We start from the raw sequence: 25,018 nt of genomic DNA, 5'->3' as shown, positions 1-25,018 counted from the left end.
ACTAATCAATTTTGTGTTCTTTGCATCTCAGATTCCACTTTGATATTGGTCCTTTTGAAAACATGTGGCCTGGAATTTTTGTCTACATGGTCCATCGTTCCTGTGGGACGTCTTGGTATGAATGACCTTAAAAACTTCCTTCGTAAGCTTTTGAGTGATCTGACCTCTTCCTCCTTCTGCCTAAATGCCTTGTCACTTTCTTGGTTGATAATTATCTGAAAGTATGCCATCTATAAATAATTTTTTCGAAATATTTAAATAAAAAAAAGGCTGAAATTACTGGACAGATTTATAGCCTTCTTGGATTTCCCTTACAGCCTGCCGAGCTCTTTGCCAGGGTGGCTGTCCCTTGGCGAACAACCATGTGTCTTCCAGGTGATGATAAAAACACAGGTGAAAATTGCCTTAGGCTGTGTAATGGGAAGAGGCAAGGGTTACTGCTCCACATCATTATGTACTGTTTGAAAGGGTGTTTTGGAAAACGTGCATTGAATTTAGCATCAGCTTTCAGCCAACATTATGTATCTGTTAGGACAGGTGTGAAGGAACCAGGTCTCCTAGATCAGCGCCGAGCGCTTTCCTAGCGATTCCACGGTGGCTCCCTTCCCCCGCGGGTCCATCCCCTCTCCTGTCCCCTGCCCTAGAGGCCTCTTGGGACTTTCCATTTACCCTTTACAGCTTCAACACACATACTGAAAATGCAAGGAATAATTTTCCTTTTCTCTTTTTTCACTCATTTAATCAGTAAATGGCTTATAAAGGCTCTTAGTTTCTCTGGAACTAAACTCTCTCTCCTTTGCTTTTGAATTCTGTGTCTTCTCTTACTTCTCTTGGTGACTTTTATAAATTGCTCTTTTGAAAGGACATACATAGGCTAATTAACTCCACTTAGATATCAGTTGAGAGTTTGGCCAGTTGGAACTCTTAAGATGACACACCTTATACTTCAAAGATATTTGAAAATTTTCAGTGGAGAAAAATAAAGGTTATATATCTATAGGTTATGTATCTTTTATGAACTCCCATCTCTTTGGTATTTCAAAGAGCCCCGTTTTATATTTGTTTTAAGCAGCCTTAAGTTCCCCCAAAGAGTTGCTGGGGCCTTAAATAAGTAGAAATACATGATAATATAAAAATAAAATGTAATAACAACGTTGCATAATAAAAACGTGTCATACGGTTTTATATACTGTATCAGGACTTTGGTTATGGCCACTTACCACTTCATAATTTGAGCATGCCATAATACTACAGATCCATTTTAAAAGGATAGTCACTCATCCAGGAAATTCTCGTGGTGTACGTATTTGCAGCTCCTGAATCTCAGTGTGCTTTTTGGAAAACATCTCAAAACATCCTCAAACGGGGTGATGAAATGTTGTCTGTCAAGCACAGTGGGATGTGGGAAATGCTTGAAAGGTGAGGATGGTGATGGAGTTAATGATGGGCAACCGCATGCTGACTCTGTTGTGTGCCCCCCTGGAGGCCAATTAATCTGTCCGATCCCAAGCTCTGCATGAGCCTTTGTCTCTTAGCTGGCTAGAGGAATGGAAGGGAAGCAGTGAGTGTGGCCCCAGCTCTCCGGGACTCGATCACTGTGGAAGATTTCACGGTCGTGAGTGTATTTGGGTACACGCAAAGAGGTTTAAACCAGAGTCTCAGCTAGAATGTATTGATTCTTTATCAGTTTCTGTCATAACACTCTCTTTTCCACACAGCTTTGAGCTTGAAAAGTTGTGTCGTTTTATTATGTCTGTGAAGAAAAACTATCGGCGGGTTCCTTATCACAACTGGAAACACGCAGTCACCGTAGCGCACTGCATGTATGCCATCCTCCAGAACAACCACGGGCTCTTCACTGACTTGGAGGTGGGTGTGCACATACTTTTTGTTGTTATCTTTCCACTTCAAATAACCTGAGTGGATTTAAATATTCTGTGTCTGGAGCACCTTCCCGATATGGATATATGACTTGTTGACCCCAATAATTGAATAGAAGCACACTTTGAAGTTGCTGCACCTGTATTTGTCCTATTATTCTGTATAAGAAATGTTATACAGAAATTCCAACTTCACCAGAATATTCCCCCGAGGAAACACTAGTTTTTTACTTTCTATTCCCTCTAAAAGCCCAAGACTTCTGAAAGTCTTTGTTTCATAAACAAAGTAGATTTTTGCCCTTACCCTCGTGTGCTGGGTAATGTAGACATATCCTACTGACTTGAGAACCCAGAGCATTAAATCATCAATTATAGTTAAGGCATAAGTATGTATTTGATGTCTTGTCCGGTGAGGCAGTGGGTGCTGTGATGCTTCACTGACTTCCTGACTTTCCATACCCCAAGCTGGTAACACACTCAGAGATTTGGGGCTGCCGAGTCCACTCGAGTACCACTGTCCAGCCCATTCTTCTAGCCCCCAGCCCAGCACTCAGTGATGCTGACCACCAGCATGTCCTCTCCCCACACGGTCCTAGCAATGCCTCCCAAAAAGCCCAACTTGAATCCCCTCTCTGCTCCTCCACAAAACTGATTTCCTGCTTCAGAGGCCACACGGACTATGTCATCTCGGTCATGAGGATGTTGTGCTTTCCTCAAGGGTACATCCACTAGAATCCAGCACTCCTAAGGCCGGTCCTGTGCCTCTTCCATCCTATCAGACCACGTTTACAATCTGGCCAGGAAATTCAGAAGGTATATTTTAGGGGAAAAAGGTGCTATTTTAAAGAAAGAGTCAATTTTTCCTTCTTTTATTAATAATCTTTTGGTAGGGCTTAATTAGCCTAACAACTTAATATTTGTTACCAAAAAAAAGATGAAATTTGTTCTTTTTTCATGTAAATTATTCTGATTTTTCTATTCCATTGAATTCCATATTTTGAGACATTCAGCATTTTTTCCACTGAGTTCCTTTTAAGAAAGCAGTTTCCTTTTCTTATTTGCCATAGGTTAGCCTGTGAGTTTGACAACTCTGGAAACCATACTACCAAATTACACTGAAATATATATTCAAAAATGGAAAATTTTAAGATAAGTGAAAGAATTTTGCAGCTACAAATTAATTTTCACTTAAGTTCCTAATTCATCTTTAAAATTACATCATTATGTTTTCACAAAAACTCAGGTCCTTTTGGCTAAAAATAATCCCAAAATGATATGTGTAAAAATTCAAAATATATTTTTAAAAAGGATATTAAACCTCTGATAGAGCTAGTAGAAATTATCATTTGAGGGGAGCCTGGGTGGCTCAGTTGGTTAAACATCTGCCTTCAGCTCAGGTCATGATCCCAGAGTCCTGGGATTGACCTCCAGGTCAGGCTCCCTGCTCACTGGGGAGCCTGCTTCTCCCTCAGCTCTCCCACACTTATGCTATCTCTTTCTCTCAAATAAATGAATGAAATCTTAAAAAAAAAAAGAAATTATCATTTGATCTTATTAAAGGAGTATATTAGCAAAGATAATTCTTCACTTCGTAAATTATTTTCATGTGCTTAATTCTGGCATTACTCTTAATAAAATTACTGAACTTTATGTCAATAAAAAAATAGGTTAAAAAATTGCTTTTACCTATTGTGTAAGATTTTAAAACCTTGAAATTTCTTACCAGATTCATCATGGTTGACATAACAGTAGAAAATATGGGAACAACCCAAAACCAAAATAGTATTCAGAATGTAACTAATTCAGTTATCCTAAGACCCCCGAGCCTACAGGACTGCTCCCATGCAAATACCAGCAGTTGAGGGGTGCTGGTGTTCTGGGAGGCCTCCTTGTCCAGTAGGTTTGCAAGATAAACTAGTTCTGTTCAATGAGGATCAGAGAGGAGCATTTTGGAGGCATAGAGTTAAATGTGTGAGGTTTCTGCAGACCCTGTCCTGCATGTCAGCATCTCCCCCTGTGGGCTCTGACTACACACTCACCAGAACATTCACCAGGCTCTTCTCCAGAGCCGGCCTTTCCGCTTGACCTTGTCCACCATCTACCCCTCAGAGGACCTGCCCTAGCAGCTCATCCCTCCCTCTGCTCCCTCAACATGTTCTGTGCTGGAATGTCTTCTCTGCATGGACCACCCTGTTGTTACCTTAATCTGTCTCCCCCTCCACTCAGCGCTCTCCTGATTTCTCAGCCGCCTCTTGCCACAGACCAGTGGAAGAGCTCCCCTGCTGACTGGCTGCAATTCCTCTCCTCCCCTTTTTTCTGAAACCAACTTGAATCCTCCCCCCAAAAAATGCCCTGGGCCAGATCACCAGTACTGTGTGCCTTGCCTGCTGAGGGTCAGTACTTGAATCTCAGCTCTTTGAGTCACTGTCTCCACTTGGCTTCAGGATGCCCAACTCTCTTGGTTTCTTTTGACCACACAGGTTTGGAGGTTTGGAGAGTTTTTGCTGTTTCTCTTTCTTCAGACTTAAAGTTGGAATACTTGAAGGCTCAGACCTTTGGCCTCCTCCGACCTCCACAGCAGCTTTGGTGGTTTCAGCCAGTCTTGTGGCCCAAAATGCCAGATACACTGACACCTATCTCTCTTTTTCTAACTGAGACCTGCATCCCTGCTCAGCTCAGAATCTCCCCTGAGTATCAAATAGACATCACCCCTCAATCCAAAGCTAAACTCCTGACCTCTTCCCTGCAACCTCCTTCACCTGCGACTGTGCCATCTCAGTTGCTGACAGTCCTACGCTTTCCAAGGTGAAATGCCTTGCAGCCATGCCTGACTCCTTCCTTCCCCTCCTCTTCTCCCTGCCGTCCCTTTGGCTCACACCCGGACCCTCAGGAAATCCTGTGACCTTGCTTGCAAAACCCAGCCAGACTTAATCATGTCCTCTGAGCCCCCAGTGCTATCACTCTGGTCTGAACTTTTGCCTGATTCACTACAAAAGCCTCCTCAACCAGTTTCTCTCCCCATCCTGGAGTCTGTTCTCAGTACCGTTGCCAGCATGGTAATCTTTTAAAACATGTAAGTTAGATGATATCACTCTCTGCTAAAAACTCTGTGGTCCTTCCCTGCTTTCTGCAGGAACCAGGGAAGGACCATAGAGTTTTTAAGACTGTTAAGATCTTCAGTCTACCCTCTCTGCTGTTCTTCTCTGTCCTCTGGCCACAGCTCCCATCATCTTCCTGATTGACCATTAGGGCAGGTTCACGGGCAAGAGCTAGCACCCATGTGCTCCTCTCCCTGAACCTCCTGCTTCTCTCCTTCACCCTCCAGGCTGCTCACATCGACTTTCTGTGGCTCACCTTGTCTCTTAACACCTCCCCTGCTTCTGCCTCTTCTCTCTCTCTCTCCCTGTACAATTTGCCATTTGTCACATGCCATGTGATTTACTTGTCATGTTCCTTTATTTATTTATAATAGCAATAGTGTTGTTGGAATTTAACATTGGATGGATTTTTTGAATGAAGGACTGAAACTGTCCTCCCCCTTGTTCAGATTTGCTTGATCTATAATTCTTGGGAATATTTGCATTAATTTGATAACCACCCCAGAGCTGAGCCAGATAACTCAAGAATAATTTGATTGTCAAGTTCATAAGGAGAAAAACAAAGAGGTTAAAAAAGAAGCTAGATCATCTGGAATTTTAAAGATTCCTAAGGATGTGGGCTATTGGAATGGCAGGAGCCTGTCCATATAATAGGAGTGATAAGCTGTAAATCCCTTCGTATCCATTTCCTTGTTTTGAACATCTGTGCACTGTGTTATTTTTTGAAGCGCAAAGGACTGCTAATCGCGTGTCTGTGTCATGACCTGGACCACAGGGGCTTCAGTAACAGCTACCTGCAGAAATTCGATCACCCTCTGGCAGCTCTCTATTCCACCTCTACCATGGAGCAGCACCACTTCTCCCAGACAGTGTCCATACTCCAGGTGAGCCCCTGTGCCACGTGCCCACCTGCTGCCTCTGACGTGTCGGGGGTCCCCCTGCTCCCAGAGGGGTACTAATGGTTTATAAGTAAACAAGGGATATTGGTCTGGCTTCCTAACCACAGCAGCTACATTTTATTGTAGAACATTGTATTGTATAGTCATCATCAGATAATCGTGGGGTTTTTTGATGATGATTCCTTGGTGAAGATTTTGAATGTATATATATTTTGCAGACACATTTGATATTTAAGTACATGATACTCTAAGGCAAAGTTTGTTTCACATCTTTAACTTATTTATATGGATTATCATATTCTTAAACCCAAATATACTGAACAGTGAATCTTGAGAGTTAAGCAAATCAAGGTTTTAAGTTACTGAAGTCCTTTTAGTTTTTATGTGTGTCCTGTTTTTTATTTTATTGCTTTTAAGATATTCTTGGTGCTTGATTTAGACCCAGGCAGATCTCACTTCAATGTCTGATATATACACTCTGTCTTCACTTTAAACATTCGTCCTCAAACTCACCTTCACCAGGTAGCTGCTCATCAGGTCATCTGATTCATGATGGTTTGATTACTCTCCCAGACAGTTTCTTAAATGTGCTTTAATGTCAGAGGAGTGGACTCTGTTTTCCCATCGCTGTCAGCCTCAGAGTAGGAAGAGAAATCCCATGAGGTCCTCTGGCAATGTGTCTAAGGAAGGACATGAGCTCCTCAGGGCTGTGTGATAAACGCCAGCAGCAAGTCCAGCAGGGCTAGTGGTGGACGAGTGCAAGGCAGGAGAGTGTCTGCAGCCTGGCATCTCCCAGTCTCACACAGCCTGGGCCTCTCTTTGAGCTCCCGGGCTGTGGTTTTCTCTCCTCAGCTTCTCCTGACTGGCCTTGTTTGTTCTCTTCATCCTAAGTGTCCCAGGAATCATCAGGTAGTATTGCCTGCTCAGACCTTTCCAAAACCCAGCACAACGGACCTGTCTGGGTCCTGTTTCTTCACCAGAAAGTAAGTGGTGACCTCGCTGAAGTGCCCTGCTAGCTACCTGCTGGTCACGGTGGAGGAGTGTCAGAGACAGAGCTACTTCAGGGACTTTTAAGCCACATCCAGCGGGTAGTGGATTATTCCACTTGTTCACAGCTGGTCCTGTCCCTGAAAGCAGTAGGAAATCACACTCCTGCTGTCCCCTTAGCACCAATCCTTTCTTTATTTTTAAAATGATGTATGTATAGGTGGATGAATGGATAGATACAAATGTGCCTACCTAGTAATTTAAGCAGGATAAAAGGTGTGTGTGGGTGTGTATATATCTGTATGTGTGTGTATAGAAACATGCTTTTTGTAAATGACAAACATTATAGAACTTCATGATGGTTTTTATAGGTACCCTGATCTTACTCATGATTCCAGGCTGTTTGTACAGGAAGAAGAGTAAATGCCAAAAATGACATCGGGATGCCTTCATTTAGAGTTAATTCAGACTCACTACCATATCCTAATTCATACATTTGATTATGATAACATTTTTAGCAGTGTAATCTGCAAATAATTTTATTAGCCTTTATAAAGTTTCTTTGGAAAACCTATTTTAAATATAATAGGACTTGTTTTGAAATAGGGATTGCACAAAGTACACAGCTGCTGGGTAGAACAAAAAATTAAAGCCTGTGACATAGCAGTGTTCAAACCACGTACAGATGGGGTGGCCGGAGCTACCCCTGACCCCTGCTCCATGCTGCGAGACTTGCCCCATTCGCTGCCATAAATAACGGAAGTTCAGAATGGTCTATCTCATTTTGAGCAAGCCCTCGGCAATGTGGGGGCTCTGCATTACACAACGCAGCATTCCTAGAGTGATCAGAGCACAGTAAGCAGAACCCACGGCAGTAAATTCAGTTCAGGCAGCTGTTGGCAAGAAGCTTTTGAAGAATCATTAGATTCCGAGTATTGGAGATGGGGTTTCAGTCAGTGAGGAGGCCGGAGTGAAGATGGACACATGTGTTCTTCATCTCTAGAGAAGCCCAGTTACTCAACATACTTACAGTCCTCCTCAGATCACAAGGAGGAGAAGCTGGAAGGAAGCCCTGGGCGTTGCCACAGGTCTAGGCGAAAACCCCACCATTTATAAAGAAAAGCTCACCATTTATAAACCAAATCCCTGTCCTGAACTGAGCTGCAGCCTCCTGTGTGAGTTGGGACAGGAAGAAATGTAGCAGGGTCATCCGATGGCCTTACCTCCGTGGGCAAGAGTATCCAGGGAAGGTTTCCTTTTTCTGGAAATTCCTCTACTCCATGCTGATTTGACATTTATGCTCACAATACTTCTCTGAGTACTTCTTCTCAGATCCATCTCTAACTGCCCCTTGAATTTTATTTTCATAGCATTTATTGAGCTCCTCACAGCTGCCAACACCCATTGTAGGCTGAGGGGATGTGATAATCCCTGCTCCGTTGGAGCATGTGGTGTGGGTTTGTTTGGTTTTGTTTTTTTTTGCCATGTCAGTAAAATAGTTTTAATTTAATTTTATTTTATTAATTTTTATTTATTTATGATAGTCACACACACAGAGAGAGAGAGAGAGAGAGAGAGAGAGAGGCAGAGACACAGGCAGAGGAAGAAGCAGGCTCCATGCACTGGGAGATTCGATCTCTGGGTCTCTAGGATTGTGCCCTGGGCCAAAGGCAGGTGCCAAACCGCTGCGCCACCCAGAGATCCCTAGTTTTAATTTTAAAATAGTCATCGATCTGAAAACGTCCCAAAGCTGGGAGTAACAGTCTAGAACCAAGGTTGGGAGGGGGCCAGGCCTCACCCAGAGCCCAGCTTGAGGCCCTTGAGGCCCTCCCTCTCCTCCCTTCCAGAGGGAGGATGGACACAGCGGAGGCGAGCCCTGAGTGAGTCCTCTCCCTCATCCCCCAAGGGCCCCTTGAAGGCAACAGCTCGTACAGAGGACTTGAGGGGAGAGGAAAGCAGGCAGAAAATAGAAATTAGAGGTTAATAATCCCAACGACATCCCCCTCCCCCCCTGGAAAAACAAAGAAACAAGAAAACAATCTGTGGGTATGAAAGGGGGATGGAGGATAAACACTGATGTAACAGACCCCTCAGGGCCCCAACAGCCCAATTTGGGCTGACGAAGGGTCTTGAGCCCCAGCTGCATGTTACCTTTGGGGAGTAAATATTCCAAGAAGAAAAAAGGGAAAGCCATGAGGCAAGCTGGTACCAGTCAGTGGACTCAGTTAAAGGCCCGGGGTAGCCGCCACCTGACCCTCCCTGCAGAGGGGCAGACAGCAGTGCAGGCCTGAGTGGGGAGTGAGGAAGGTTTGCATCTAGATCCCTGTCCTCTCCATCACCTCCATGTGCCTCCATGTGGCTCCTCTCACTGCTCTGCTGGGCTGCTCTCTGGAGTCCTCTCCATCACCCGTTGGTTGTGGCTCTCACACCTGTGCCTCAACCTGGGGCACAGGGGGACTTCTGTTTCCAAACACCTGGACTCAGCATTAGGTGTGACCAAATTTGTGTCTATTGTTTTATTTTTTTTATTTAGATTTTATTTATTTATTCATGAGGGACACAGAGAGAGAGAGAGAGAGAGAGAGAAAGAGAGAGAGAGAGAGAGAGAGGCAGAGACACAGGCAGAGGGAGAAGCAGGCTCCATGCAGGGAGCCCCATGTGGGACTCCATCCCAGGTCTCCAGGATCACACCCTGGGCTGCAGGCGGTGCTAAACCGCTGAGCCACCGGGGCTGCCCTGTGCCTATTGTTTTATATCTCCTTTGGTGGTGGCCTCCATGACCAAACTACCACAGGGGGGTGACCTGAGAGTCATCGTTCTGCACCCGCACCCCCACATCCTGTTGCCAGGGCCTGCCAATTTTATATTTTATCAAAACGACTCCAAATTTGACCAATTTAAGGTGATATTCTAGAGTAATAGTAATAGAGTAATAATAAAAATTCCAACTTCCAGTCACTAAAATAAGGGACAAGATAATATATTGTTGTAGCATATGGATACCTCTGGTGTCTCTGTTTATCTTCATTGTTCACCATTATGAAGGGGTTTGCCTGTTGCTATCCTGATCTCTGCAGATCTTTATCACTCTGGCTACAAGATGATTGTGGATCTGGAACTGTGGCAGCATGGCCCAATAGAAGATAAATAATTTGGTATATAATGGTTGGAGATAGCTGTCCATCAGGCCTTCCCAAGGCTCTGTGTGTCTGTGTGAGTTTGTCAGTTTTGTTAACCTCCTGCTGGCTGGGTGTGGCTGCCACTATTACTTACTGGATAATCTGGGCAACTAGAGGGAGCACCATCACACCCCTGGCTGACCCCAGCAACATCAACAAACAGAGAATAGAAAATATATTTAAAAAGCTAATCTCAATCTAACGCACAAACACATAACTTCACAGAAAGGCAGGAGGAGTCTTTGTTCCTGGCTCATCTTCACTTTTGTCATTGAGAAGGATCTGGTGGGCAGTGGGAGGAGGTTAGGTCATGGATAAAGTAAGAGAAGTAGTCTTACTTATTATCTGCATTCTTATTTTTGCTACACTGCCCATTACCTCTTAACATCAGGGTATCAGGACTGGTTTCCTGGGGATTGGGGTTCTAGGCTGTCTATAGGTCACATTGGGCATTCCAGACAGGAAACTTCTACTACATGCTGGACTGGCCCTCCTACAGCCTATGTGAGTCACCAATGGCCTCGCTTTTTGACATCCCGCATTCAACCTTCATCATCTGTTATCTACCTTTTTTTCCCTCATTGACCACCATTTCTCCAGGCTCAAGTCCATCATCCACGTTTCTCAAACCCATCACCCAGGTACATGTCTAAACATGTTATTCTCCTTTTTAAAAGTCAGTGGGTTTTGTGGTGTCAAGAATAAATTGTTTCTTTTTTTCTTAAGATTGTATTTATTTATTTGAGAGACAGAGAGAGAAGCACAAGCAGGGGGAGGGACAGAGAGGGAGAAGCAGATTCCCCACTGAGCATGGAGGCTGATGGCAGGACTCAATCCCAGGACCCTAAGATCATGACCTGAGCTAAAGGCAGACACTTAACTGAGCCATCCCAGGTGCCCCAATAAATTCCAGTTGTAAAGTGAATAGTCTTTAGTGAATGGCGCCTGGGTATTCTAGGACTGTTGTATGTTGTATTTCTTAGCTGCAGACTGTTTCTTGCTTCTGTGTCACTGCCTGGATCCTTCCTACTTGTAATACTCCCACTGCCTTTGGGCCAACTTCTTATTGTCAAGGTTCAGCTCAGGTATTACCTCCTCCAGTGGAATTACTTTATGACTTCTCCCACACAGCTGGGTCACTGCCATGTGCCCCATTACATGGCCCCTGAGCCCGCAAACAGACATGTATCTTAGTTTCTCTCACATTGTATTGAAATGTTCTATTGGTGAGTTTACCTTGCCCCTACTCCGCATTATAAGCCCAATGCGGGCCCATTATAAGCCCATTATAAGCCTGCATTATTCATCCCTGTCCCTGCCCACCCATCACCAGGTCTCTTGAGGTGGCTGCTTGGTGGTCATGGGAAAGTACCAAATGTGGATGCAAAAGAGTTCAGGAGAGGCAAAACAGTGAGTACAGAGTTTGGAGACGGGAAACTGCCAAGTTTTATTTAAGGGAGAGTGAGTGAGTCTCCTTACAACAAAGAGTTTAGGTGGCTTGATACTGAAACAAAAAGTAGAATGCCTCCAAGTAAGGAGACTATTTTGTGTGACCAGTGACATCCAAGAAAACAAGTAAGCTTTGTTTCCTTACCCAAAGCTCTCCCACACATTTTAGTAATTGTGGTAGAACCATTAGTGCTAGAATATTAAATCCACTTATTCTCTCTTAATGAGATGTCAATGATTATTTTGAATATCAAAGCCACCCTTTTCTGTATGTTTGCCTTCTGTGAATATTCCATGTCAAGTACTCAAAGTCAAAATTTTAAAAAAGACCAATTAGGAATAATCTTTCTTGTTATTAAGAAAATGTTCTTGGGGTGCCTGGGTGGCTCAGTCAGTTAAACATTTGCCTTTGGCTCAGGTCATGATCCCAGGGTCCCAGAAGAGAATCCCACATCAGGCTCCTTGCTTGGTGGGGAGCCTACTTCTCCCTCTCTCTCTGCTGTTCCCCTTGCTTATACTCTCTCTCTCCCTCTATCTCTCTAATATTAAAAAAAAAATCTTTTTTTAAAAAAGAAAATTTTCTCAATATTCCATTAATCTTGAATTGTCTAGATTCTGAAATATGTTTACATGTTAAGAAAATTATCTTTATACCCAGCATTTTGGAATCCTGTAACATTTTCATTACTTCCTATAGTTGCTAACAAGCAATTCTTCCAATCTGTCTGTACTAAGTAGAATTTACTGCAAAGTTATCATACTTCTCTCCAACACTGCCTTTACTAATAAGTTAAAAGTTATCACACAGAGGCTAGCTTCAACCTGTCACTTTCTGTAGATGTATTCTGAGTGGATAAAAGTGATCTTTGGCTACCAAATTTTTTTCTAGGCATATATGTTTGTTTGATTTTCCTTTCTGTCCCTTTGCTCTGGCTGCAGTTAAACTGGTAGATTTTGTTCTCTTCATCACAGTCATCGTCATAGTAATCACTTCATCATTTATTAGGTGCTCATTATAAACACTATATACTTAATACTTACTATAAATAAATAAATCAGAAACCTAAGAATTTTGCACGTATTAACACATTGATTTTTATAACATTCTATGAGATAGGTATCACAGTTTATTTCCATTTTACAAATAAGAGGAATGTGCATCAAAGAGGTTAAATAACTTGTCCTTTGTCATACAGCTAGTAAGTGAACAGGATTAAAAGCTAGAATTGTTTGACTCCAAATCCTAAGTTCTTAATTACAGTACTACTATGCTTCCTATCCTGTGGTTGATGAAGTAGGTGATTAAGTATCAGAATAAATATCCAGCTGTTGCCATTGTGAATGCTCGATGCAGTTGACTTTTGTCATGTCAGACCCCCTGAATGATTCAGCCCATGCCTATGGCTTCCTGTGGTGGTGACTTAAACCCACCCGGTGGGCTTGGGCTGGTTGGCATACAGGTATTAAAATCTGAGCCCCAGGGCCTTTCCTTAAGAATCTCTTTCATAGAACTAAGCAGCATGGGGCTTTGAGGAGAATTCTTTATGATTAATAATAATATTTTAAAAGCTTGCTGAGGAAAGATGGATCAGCGTGTCTTTCTGCTTTGGTTCTAACCAAACCCACACTGTTGCTAGAGTGATTGTCGTAGGACAGGCCTCTCCTGTCCTGACCCTTCTTGTCGCCTTCCGGTGATCATTTCAGTTCTGACACAAGGCCTTTGTTTGAACTCTTACTATTTGTCACCATTTTTTCACGCAGACGATGTGCTTGAGCCATATTGAAATTGTGTGGCTCCCACGGAACACGTGTGGTCTCCTGCTGTTCCGTGCAGGCTTGTGGCCCCTCGTTGTCTGCAGAATCCGTGTCCCTGCCCGAGGTCTTCTCCATCATGGAGACTGCTCCATCCATTTTATTGCGTGCTTATACGCGTCTCTCCCATTAAGCTGTGAACCCTTCACAGAATGAACTCATGTTGTTTGGGCCCATGGGCAGAGTAGCTGCTGTCCCGTGAACATCCTTACACAAAGTGAAGCCTTGCAGACGAAGTATCTGCCAAATCAGTAAAGACCTCTTTTCTTCATCTTGTGATGGGAAGAACAGAGGCAGTGCAGTCAATGGCTAGAAATCTGTGGGGTCACCCTGTTGAGAGTCGGAGGGATTGAAAGATGACCCACCTAGGGAATGGGTCACCAGGGGGCTTCCAGCACATAGCTGATTCCAGCATTGCCCATGCTCTCTAGTAGCTCATAGACCTCAGCTGCTTAGAGCACCTGCAACAGAGCCCACTCATGCTCTCACAGGCCTGAGGACTGACTATATGCAGTTCATCCATCTTTGGATTTTAGACAAATTTCCCAATATAAAATGCGTGATTGATACAAAATGGGATGAACTGCCTTAAATTCATATAAACTTTACACAGTACAACCTGGGACATTAACTATAATAAACTCACCAGTTGGTATATAAAAGGTATTATTTTATAAGGTTTTAATGTTAACTAATGTGAAATTGGAGCTTTTAAAAGATTTAAAGCTATTTATCTGCTCTGTTTGGTTGCTGTATCTCCCTTATTTTCTTTTCCTTTGGTAGGAGCAAAGTGCTGAAAAATATGTACTTGATCCTCTTAAAGGTATACAGTTCATGTATTTGTTACCTTTGCTCTTGCAGAATATTGAAGGAAGCAGTAAAAGGGTTCTGGCTACAACTTTCCCTTACAAAGGACCTCTGCTAAACTTTTCCACCTAGTTTCCTTTCATATCAAAAAGTCCCTGAAACCAATATTGCATGTTAACTAGCTAGAATTTAGATAAAAAAATTTTTTTAAAAAGAAAAGCAATGAAAGAAATAATAAATCTGAAGTAGCCAACAATATACAGATCCTTTAAAATCATCTGCATTTGCGATAGATCATGGATACTTTTGAGATGTCCTTAAGGATGACACACTCAGCAAACATATTTTTATAATATGTGTGTGTTAAATATATATGTGTGTGTATGTGTGCGTATATATATAGTTGCAGTGAGTTTGTAACTCTATGGTCCCGGAGACAATTTCTAGAACCCAGGCTAAGAAGTCCCTATTTTAGAGGGATTAAAGAAAAATTCTCAACAGTATGATAGAATATTTTTATACACTACAATTTAATGGTTTATTGGTAATAAAGCACATAAATATTTTTCACATGTGATTGCTCTTTTGACAGCCTGCCAATAGTAGATGTGTGCATGAGAACCAACCATGCATACCAGTGTGAAACATGTTTACGCTTTGGGAGCGTAGGTGACAAGGCATTAAGTATTGAAACGGAAACTGCTACTTTTCCTTGAGTTAGGATGAAATGAAAGCAAAGCAGATTTCATAGCAGGAGTCAGAGAAAAAAGTTCTTTTCTTTTAACTTCCTGCTCTAAAATTTTTGGAAGTTTGAGTTCAACCACCTTCCCAGAGCTTGAATCTCTTCCCCCTGTCCCCTCAGTGACTAAGCAGCCTGGGTTCAGCCTTCCACCCACAACATTTCCTACATCATCCCCGTGGTAACTGAACTTCAGGGGTTTCTTCCTCATGTTGACCTGAAGTCGGCCATCACGTCTACCCTTTGGCTGTCGTATTCATGAAGGCTGCTTCAAGTGAGATTGTGTTACTAAAAATGACCAAAATGACCAGTTTATCTAAGCACCGCAATTACTCCTCAGGCAAAGAAAAATCCTGTTGATGATTCAACAAATAACTTCATTTCAATTAGATTCCAAAGAGTTCTTCAGAGAGTTCTTTAAATTTTATAATTTGAAAGTGAAATCATGTCTTTGAAAATGTTTTGTGAATTTCAAGCATCCTATAAATGTAAGTCCTTCCTATTATTACTGTCAGAAAAATAACCAACCCCATTTGCTGCATTTATCATAGGATAATTTAAATATTTATAAAAGCTAAAAACTAGGTAATAATGATTCTGATTGAAAAAAATGGTGCACATACAGCCTTATTTCAGGGTAATAGGAAGGAGGCCACGTCTTAGTGAGATGTCTGATTTTGTAAAAAAAAAGTATACTTTAATAATTTCAAGTTTTTAATGTATTGTATCAGCCGATAAGTATAGCTTAGAGCAAGTGAAAGCAATCAGTTACAGTAGGACTATGTTGTCTCATAATGAATAATTTAACAATAATTGATGAGCCCACAAATTGAATGCATCCTTATTATTTCAGTCTTTTTGTTTGAAAAAAAACAACCCATTTTTAATCTCAATTACAAATAAAGACTTAAGATTCTCAGAGGAAAAAGTGTTTTTTTTTTTAATATTTTATTTATTTATTCATGACAGACAGAGGCAGAGACACAGGCAGAGGGAGAAGCAGGCTTCACGCAGGGAGCCAGACATGGGACTCGATCCTGGGTCTCCAGGATCAGGCCCTGGGCCAAAGGTGGTGCAAAACCGCTGAGCCACCCAGGCTGCCCATGGAAAAAGTTATTCTAGAAAATTCTTAACAGATTCATATGCAAAAGAATAATGCTGAGGTACTAGAGTACAAATGCCCAGTGTGTAGTCTTGTCCAGGGTTTAGTTTGCTGTTCTCCCTCCTGTGACCACAGTGGAAGAGGGGGTGTTTTCACCTCAGCAATTTGTGTTTTACATAAAAGGATTGTTAACCCGTTGGGAGAAATTTTAATATGCCTGACTAAACTTCATTTTGAGATTGTGGAACCGTTTCTTCAAGGATATGGAGGAAGTAGGTTACTATTTGTTAGATGTGCTGAAGTGGACAAAGATATACATGATTTATAACCCATTAGTTTCCTTCTAATATAAAAATTACTAAAGTTTTAAGTTAGTTTAAGAAGAAATGTTTTAAAGGGCACCTTGGTGGCTCAGTGGTTGAGCGTCTGCCTTTGGCTCGGGTAGTGATCCTGGGGTTTTGGGATCGAGTCCCGCATCAGGCTCCCCACAGTGAGCCTGCTTCTCCCTCTGCCTATATCTCTGCCTCTCTTTGTGTGTCTCTCATGAATAAATAAATAAAATCTTTAGAAGAAGAAATGTCTTAAATATTTTACATTTTCTAGTCATTTAATAGCTTACTAGAAATATCCAAAAACTAGATCTATATTTAAATAACTCGGATTTTTTGGTAGCAAATGATGTTACTGTAGGAAATAGATCCTTTACATGGTAACATAATTGTTGTAGCTTAAGGCAAAACCACATTAATTTCCATTAATCATTACAAACTATCCTTTTGTTCCCCCCAAACTTGTCATTTGTGTGCCGAATGCCATTGACTGACTGTGTTTCAAGTACCTGCAAATGTCATAAGATTAGAGCTTGTGCTTGTTATTGGTGGTGTTTATTTGTGTTTTTTCCATAGTTGGAAGGGCACAATATCTTCTCCACCCTGAGCTCCAGTGAATATGAACAGGTGCTTGAGATCATCCGCAAAGCCATCATTGCCACAGACCTTGCTTTATACTTTGGAAACAGGAAACAGTTGGAAGAGATGTACCAGACCGGATCGCTAAACCTTAATAATCAATCACATAGGTAAAAATAATTTTTAAAAGTTTAGAAGCATAGGAACTATTATCTGAAATAAACTTAAAAACAGAAATATAATTTAGCATAAATTTATATTTGAAGGAAGAAATGTAAAAATCTTTATATGTTTTCTTTTTGTTTTACATGCACTTTATATTTACTTTGCATGTTTCCTTATTTGACAGAATTACTGAGTGTGAATTGTGGGGATAATTAAAATATATGAATTGCAACTTAAACTGCTCACACAGGAATGGATACTTTTAAAGAGAAGTCATCTTGCAAGAGGTCTCTCCTTGAATTCATTTCAGTCCAGGGTTTAGTCATTGGCTTCACAGACTCAAAAGGAAATGAAAATGGATTCATTTTTCAGAATCCGGATCTTATTGATCGGGTTAATGTGATTGGTGGATAAAACTGGAATTCCTTCTTATTCATCTAACATAATTTTAGTTATAAACATCAGAGTACTGGGATTTAGGAAACTAAGTGACAAAAGTTTGTTTCATGAACATGGAGTCAGAACAAAGAGAATTAGATTACTTAAAATGTTCTAACGTATCAGGCTAAATTTATCTGGTTTATTTTTTCTGGGAAGGCATGTCTTACCTAATGGATTCAGAAATATATCAGGTGTGTTCATGGTGAACCTGTCCACCATCTGTATAGTAGATCTCTGTCTACTGGCTAACCTGCCTCTTCCTCTTGTCAGTTTGTAGGTATGACCACCACCTTTTCCTGCTAGGACTCTCCCTTTGTGGTTTCCATGTCTGATCAAGTCCATCTTAAGGGATGCCATCTTTACCTTGAGATTTGTGAACACTTGTTTACTGGTCTCTGCTAGTCCTGCTGGACTTGGGTCTATATTCTCTTTGTTCAGGTGCTGTCCATTCTTCCTCTGTGCACCTTCAGTATTGATCATAACATTTCTTTCTTTTTTTTAATTTACCTATGTAGCTGCCTTTTTTTTTTAATAAATTTATTTTTTATTGGTGTTCAATTAACCAACATACAGAATAACACCCCAGTGCTCATACAATGGAATATTACTCAGCCATTAGAAACAACAAATGCCCACCATTTGCTTCAACGTGGATGGAACTAGAGGGTATTATGCTGAGTGAAGTAAGTCAATCGGAGAAGGACAAGCATAACATTTCTTTTTTAGAAGAGTTTGCTTTAAAGCTTTTAGAAGCAATTCACTCAGGTACCACAAACACGAAACATGAGGTTTACAAATGACTACAGATATGCAATAAAGTTTACCTCTTCAAGAATATCATATACATGTAGTAAAATGATATCCATTCCTTTGATTAAGCCGTCGTTGTTTGTGATTCAGTTTGCATTCAAACAGGCAGGTCCAGATTTTGCAGAGCCTGAAATTTAGACAATTTCGGGAACCCTGTTTAAGGAAAAAAGAGATACCTTATTTTCACCTAGGGCAGTCTGAACACATTGCCAGGGCCCTCCCAGGACCATGGAAGGGGTCAGTGTCATTATGGGCCACAGAGGTTCTTCCCAGCACATCTTCCTCTGCTTGCAACAGGTTTTGTGTGTAGCTCTTGTAAAAACAGGTGTTTGTTTACAGTTCTCTTTCTAATGGTGGTTTATAAGATTAGGAAAATAGACCCTGGATGAAAGTAGCCTTTGGTTTGCTGAAACTCATACACATACATTTTTTTAGGTTATAAGTAAGAGTCATGTAACTAGTATCAAGTTTCTTTCATATATTTTTAGCAAAATGGTTACAATAATATTTTAAAATAGAAAGTTTAAAATCTAATTACAAATAGTATATTTGGTGCTTAATGCATATGTGTGTGTGTTAATGGTGTATACTGTCTACCTATGGATGATTAAATTTTGGACAGTTAATTTTAAAGGTAATGCATGTTTGTCTTAACAATTCAAAGAGTGCAGAAGAGTATATAAGAAGAATATTATGTTTTTCTGCATTCCATGCCAGCAATCTAATTGGTATTAAAATCATCCCATGTACTTTTCTGTGTTTATCCAAAGCTCTGTGTTGGGGTGTGTGTGTCTGTCTGTACACTATGTCTACACAAACATACTGTCCTCTGTTTTTTATTAATAAAAATGTGATTATACACGATGCATTCCCTTTTTTGAGGAGTTACATAACACCTTGTAGAATGGGGTACAACAATATAAAGGCTTATTAAAAGTTTCCCCATACTGGTGGTCAGATATTTCTAGAATTTTGCAGTGTAAATAATGCTGCAATAAACTTGCTTATTTAGTCTTACCTGTTGACCTATTGGTCCTTTAAAAATAGATACTCCTCCTAACATGTGAGTGAAAATTGTTGCTCATTAAATGTGCCATTTTCTGATAGCTCTCTGTATTACAGATTGCTTCATGTTTGTTGGCCATTTATTATTCCTACTTCTATGTATATGTCTGTTCAGAGCTTTTGTATATTTTTTGTTGAATTGTTTACTTTTTATGATAAATAAGTGTACATTATATATTTTGTTAAGGGTGCTAGGAGTTTCTCTGTTATATGTTACAAATATTTTCTCTAGGCTATTTTCAAAAATTTTATTCAGATTTTCTTTTGACTATAAAGAAATTTAATTTCATGAGGTCAAATCTCCCATTTGTTTTTATCAAATCTGTTTTCCTGTCTTGTGTAAGACAACCTTCCCTGTCCTCACAGTAATATATATAGTACTTAGTTAATAGTTTTGTATATTTTTATAGTTTTGATTCTCATAGTTAGATCTTAGTTCTTCTGGAGTTATGTCTTTTATTTATAACTGGTGAGTTGAATCAATATTATTTAATTAATAGTCTCTTTTTTCCATTGATTGAAGTTTTCATCTAAACTTGGATAATTGTTTGGATTCCTTAAGCCATTTAAATACCAATTACCTAATCTTCCACTATGTTCATACTGTTTTGATTACTGAAACTATGTTGAAACTTATACATACCTAGTAAGATCATCTTCATCTTTCAATTACCTTCTAAAATTTTTATGGAAACTGTTACTTAATAAATACATTTTTAAATATTTTTATTAAAAACTATTTCAAACTTATAAAAAAGTAGAAATTATATTGAGATATACAATTTATACCCACTACCTGCATTCAAGAATTGTTAACATTTTACCATATATTTCAACCTTTCTTTTTTCGATGTGCCCTTTAAATGTAAATTATAGACATCATGACTTTTATCTCCTTCATCATGAATACTTAAAAAGAAATATTCTGCTATCAGTTCAAAATACCCACATTGGCTTTTCATTGCAGCTGTGTTTATTTCTTCACTTGAAAATGGAAGTAGATTGTCTTCAAAGACACTGGCATGAGTCTTTAATCCTTTTTTTTTTTTAATATATTGGAGTTCAATTTGCCAATATATAGCAGAGCACCCATCACCCATCACCCATCACACTTGATGGGCTCATCCCATCAAGTGCCCCCATTAGTGCCCATCACCCAGTCACCCCTACCCCCCACCCACCTCCCTCTCCACCACCCCTTGTTCCTTTCCCAGAGTTAGGAGTCTCTCATGTTCTGTCTCCTTCTCTGATATTTCCCACTCATTTTCTCTCCTTTCCCCTTTATTCCCTGTCACTATTTTTTATATTCCCCAAATGAATGAGACCATATAATTTTTGTCCTTCTCCAATTGACTTATTTCATGAGTCTTTAATCCTGACAACACTTTATAGCTTGTCTACACAGGTCCTATCTCTTGGTAAAACTATATGGTTGTTTTACAGATTTAATCACTTGTGAATATATTTTTCCCCCATTTTTAACTGGAAATACAGCTTCCAGTATAAAGTTATGAATTTCTATATATTTTTCTGTTTTGCTTCATGTGTTTAGAAATTTTATTAAATGCTTACACATTTATATTTGTTATGTCTTCTCTATGATTTACCCTCTGGTCAATGTGGAGTTAATTCTCTTTTATTGTCTGTATTACTTCTTTCTGTAGAGTTTTCTGTGTTAAGAGGCACACCAGCTTCTTTATGCTTACTTGTGACATGTCACATTTTTTCCAGTTCTTTATTGTCATCCTATCTGTGACTTTATATTTAGAGTGGGTCTTGTTACCTGCAAGTGCTTGAGACCCAAAATCACTAACTTCCTAATGGACTGTTTGTTCTGTTTGCATTATTGTTTCTATATTTGTGGTTGTCTCATTATCTGACTTGTGTTCTCTTTAACTGCTTGTTCTTTGTGTCTCCTTTCCTGCCTTCATCTGAGTTAATTGAATGTTTCCTTCAGCACTTCTTTCTTTTCTTTTTTTCTTTTCTTTTTTTTTTTTTTTTTATCAGCACTTCTTTCTGTATCTTCTACGGGCTTTCACTGTTACACCTCTCTATATTTTAGGTGGTTCCTCTCCAGTTTACAGTCTCCATTTTTATCAGTTGCTTTGAATTAATATCATGCCATTTCCATACAATGTAAAAAACTTGAAAAAATAATCCACTTATATACCCCCTTTTGTCTCTATGCTTTGTTAAGTATGATACCGATACATTTGTTTTGTATCCCACCTAGGTTGCTAATATTTTAAATGAAAGAGTCAGTTGGTTACTAAAGAATTTTTTAAAAGAAAGAAAAATCACATGTCCTATTTCCCCACATATATACCATTTCCGGTGATTCATATTTATTCAGGCAATTCCAAATTTCTATCTAGTGGTATTATCTTACCCTAGTCTAAAGAACTTCCTTTAACATTTCTTACAGTGTGTTGACAGCACTTTCCTCCAGCCTTTGTTTATCTGAAAATGCCTTTATTTGGGCTTCACTTTTCAGATATTTTTGCTGGATTTGCAATTCTAAGTTGATAGATTTTCTTTTGAAAATGTTCAGTGGCCTCCTGGCCTTCATCTTTCTTTTTTTCCTGATAAGAAGTTAGTGGCCATTCTTATTTTTATTCTTCTATATATAACATGTCTTTGTATTCTGGCTACTCTTAAGGTTTTGTCTGTATCTTTTGGTTTTTAGCACTTTGTAATGTTCCTAAGTGTGGTCTTCTGGCACTTGACCCTGCTTGAGGTCCTTCCTCTGAGGTTTTGGGGACTCTTGGCTGCTGATTTCAGCAAAATATAGAAAAATTTCCACATTATTTTTCTTCAAATATGTTTTTCTGTCTCACTTGTCCCTTTTCTTCCACAGCTCCAATTATACGTGTGATAGATCACGTAATGCCATCTTATGGGCTAGGGAAGCTCTGAATTGTTTTTTCAGTCTTCTCCTTCCGTGTACCTCAGTTTGGGTAATTGGCTGTACTGTGCCTTTGATTCCACTGATCCTTCCCAGAATCCTTCCCAGTTTGTTATTAACTCCATCAAGTGGTGTATTTTAAGTAGTGTGTTTTCCAGTTCCGAGATTTATTTTTGGTTCATTTTTGTAGCATTTTTGTCTCAAAATTCCCCATCACTTTGGTCTTTGTATTCAGATATATATTTTTTTTTCTGAAGATTCTTTGAAACATCAGTAATTCAAAAATCCTTGTCTGCATCTCCACTGAGTTTTCTATGAATCTATTTAGTTGACTATTTTTTCCCTGAATTATGGAGTACCTTTTTCTATTTATTTTATTTATGTACTACATTGTGGATAAATATACTGTGTCATCTTTCTGGAATCTGGTATCTTTCTCTAAAAATAATTGATTATTTTTCTAGTAGCTGATTAAATTTCTCATGGATAACCCTACACTTAGGGATATGTGCCTTTAAGCATTTTTAGCATGGTTCTGTTTCTGTTTTGACCTTGGTCTTTGGGTCACCAAAGATTTGAGGGGAATATGAATAAGATTTGGGGACCTCTATCTATGGCTGTCTCATGGTTTCACGTGTGAATTCTATCTACACTTATAGAGGAAATAATATCAATCTTATACAAAATATTTCTGAAAATAGGAATAGGAAGCATTTACTGCCTTATTTTATGAAGGCTGCAGAATCCTGATGCCAGCACCTGACAGACACATTACAAAAGTAGTAAAGATCAATCAATATTCCTCATGGACATAGATGCAAAATTTATAACAAAGTATAACAAATTTAGTCACATATAAAATAATAATAAAGTATAACAAGTGGATTTTATCTCAGGAATAGCATTTACTAATTAATATAATTCACAGGAATAGAATACAGAAGAAACACTACGTGATCATTTCAAAAGATGCAGAAAAAGCATTTGACAAAAACCCCTGTTGATGGAGGGAAATATCTGAGCAAACTAGGAATATAATACTTTTTTAATGTCTTAAAGAGCATCTTTGAAAACACTATATAGCCACTGTGATGATAGGTGATGTATTAAGGACTTTCCCTCCAAGTCTAGAAGCAAATGAAGGATGACCACTTCTAGTTTGCTTTGAGCTGGCACCTAGTCAGTGCATCACAGTGAGAAAGAAGTAAAAGGCATAAGAGTTGAAAGGAAAAAGGAAATCTGTCCTTATTTTTAAGTCACATACAATCTGCTTTAAAAAAATCCTAAGGAATCTCCCAAAAAAGTCTGCTAGACTTAAATAAGTGAATTTAGCAAGTTTACAAGATAGATGATCAGCCTTTTAAAAATTATTTATTTTCATATATGAATAGCTATCAATTGGAAATTGAAGTTAATAAAACCATTTTACATGCTGTGTCATTTTTTTAAATAGCATACTTGAATAGATTTTACATGGTATATAAGTCTCTGTGCTAAAAATGCAAACCATTTCTGAAATAAAGAGTACTATACGAATAGAGTGATTTGTCATGATTATAAATTACAAGAAATCGGTATTGCTAAGATATCAGTTCTCTGCAAATAATGCTCCAAAAGTGTAATCCCACTTGAAACCTTAGCAGGCTTTTTTGTAGACTTTGACAAATAACCTCAAATTTATATAGAAATACAAAAGATCTAAAATAGTCAAAACAGTTTTGTCAAACAAAAGCCCAATTGAAAGACTTAACACTACCCAATTTCAAGGTTTACTATGAAGTACCAGTAATCAAGACAGTGTGTATGGTGTTAGGGTAGACAAATAAATTGGTGGGACAGATTACAGAAGACATGCTATATATAGCCTATTGATTTTTAACCAAAGTTTAAGAAAATTCAATGGAGGAATAGACAGTCTGTTCAACAAATGGCTCTTGAATTACTGAGGTTTTAGTTGGATGGTAGACTTAAATGTAAAAGCTAAAATAATAAAAATTTCTAGAATAAAACATAGGAGACAATCTTAATGACCTTGGGTAGGCAAAGATTCCTTAGCACACAAAAAGTACTAACCTTCAGAGATGTCAGTCAACGGCTACATCCTTTGAATTGTAAGATTAGTAAGGTCTGAGGATCTAATTATAGCATGGTGATTATAGATGATACTATATTTTATTTTTGTAGTTTGCTAAGAGAGTAAATCTTAAGTGTTCTTATCATACACATACACACAAAGTAACTATATGAGCTGCTGGATGTGTTAATTTGATTGTGGTAGTCATTTCACAGTGTATACATGTATCAAGTCAACACACTGTATAACTTAAATATATACAACTCTTGTCAATCATACCTCAGTGAAGCTGGAAGAAACAAAATGAAAGACCTAACCTTCAAATGAACAAATGATAGATTGGACTTTATCACATTAAGAACTTACAATCTTCAAAACCTTTAAGGAAGTGAAAAGCTACACTATGTAAGAAAAATGTTCTCTGTATTTAAGTCTTAGACAAAATAACAATTATTTGAAAGATTTATCTTATAAATTTTAAGTAAACATATGAATGACCTTAAAGGAGGTTAAATGTTAATATAAATGGTATAAAGTGAAATATAAGATATGGAATGTCTCTCTGAAATGTGAGCATATTGGATCAGAGGCTCCTGAGGGATTGGCCAGCGAGGAGTGAGAGAAGCAAGCAGAAGCACAGAGAAACCCAAAGTTCCATGACTACAGATTGTTATATGCCAAACCTGGGCCAAGTGGAT

General features: G+C 39.2%; 1 protein-coding gene across 1 annotated transcript in view; it reads left to right on the top strand.

Annotated features, from left to right (window-relative positions):
- The window catches only part of PDE10A (phosphodiesterase 10A), a 298,350-nt gene that overhangs the window by 247,133 nt on the left and 26,199 nt on the right, over window positions 1–25,018 (top strand). The window contains exons 15-18 of the mRNA XM_025422715.2: window positions 32–115; window positions 1,719–1,869; window positions 5,707–5,862; window positions 16,858–17,030. Coding sequence (XP_025278500.2) covers window positions 32–115; window positions 1,719–1,869; window positions 5,707–5,862; window positions 16,858–17,030 — 564 coding nt within the window. The remainder of the gene's footprint in view (window positions 1–31; window positions 116–1,718; window positions 1,870–5,706; window positions 5,863–16,857; window positions 17,031–25,018) is intronic.

The sequence above is a fragment of the Canis lupus genome, chromosome 1 (genome assembly GCF_003254725.2).
Source record: "Canis lupus dingo isolate Sandy chromosome 1, ASM325472v2, whole genome shotgun sequence".
Taxonomy (NCBI): Eukaryota; Metazoa; Chordata; class Mammalia; order Carnivora; family Canidae; genus Canis; species Canis lupus.
Note: the sequence above shows the minus strand (reverse complement) of the source record. Positions and strands in the feature narration are given on the sequence as shown.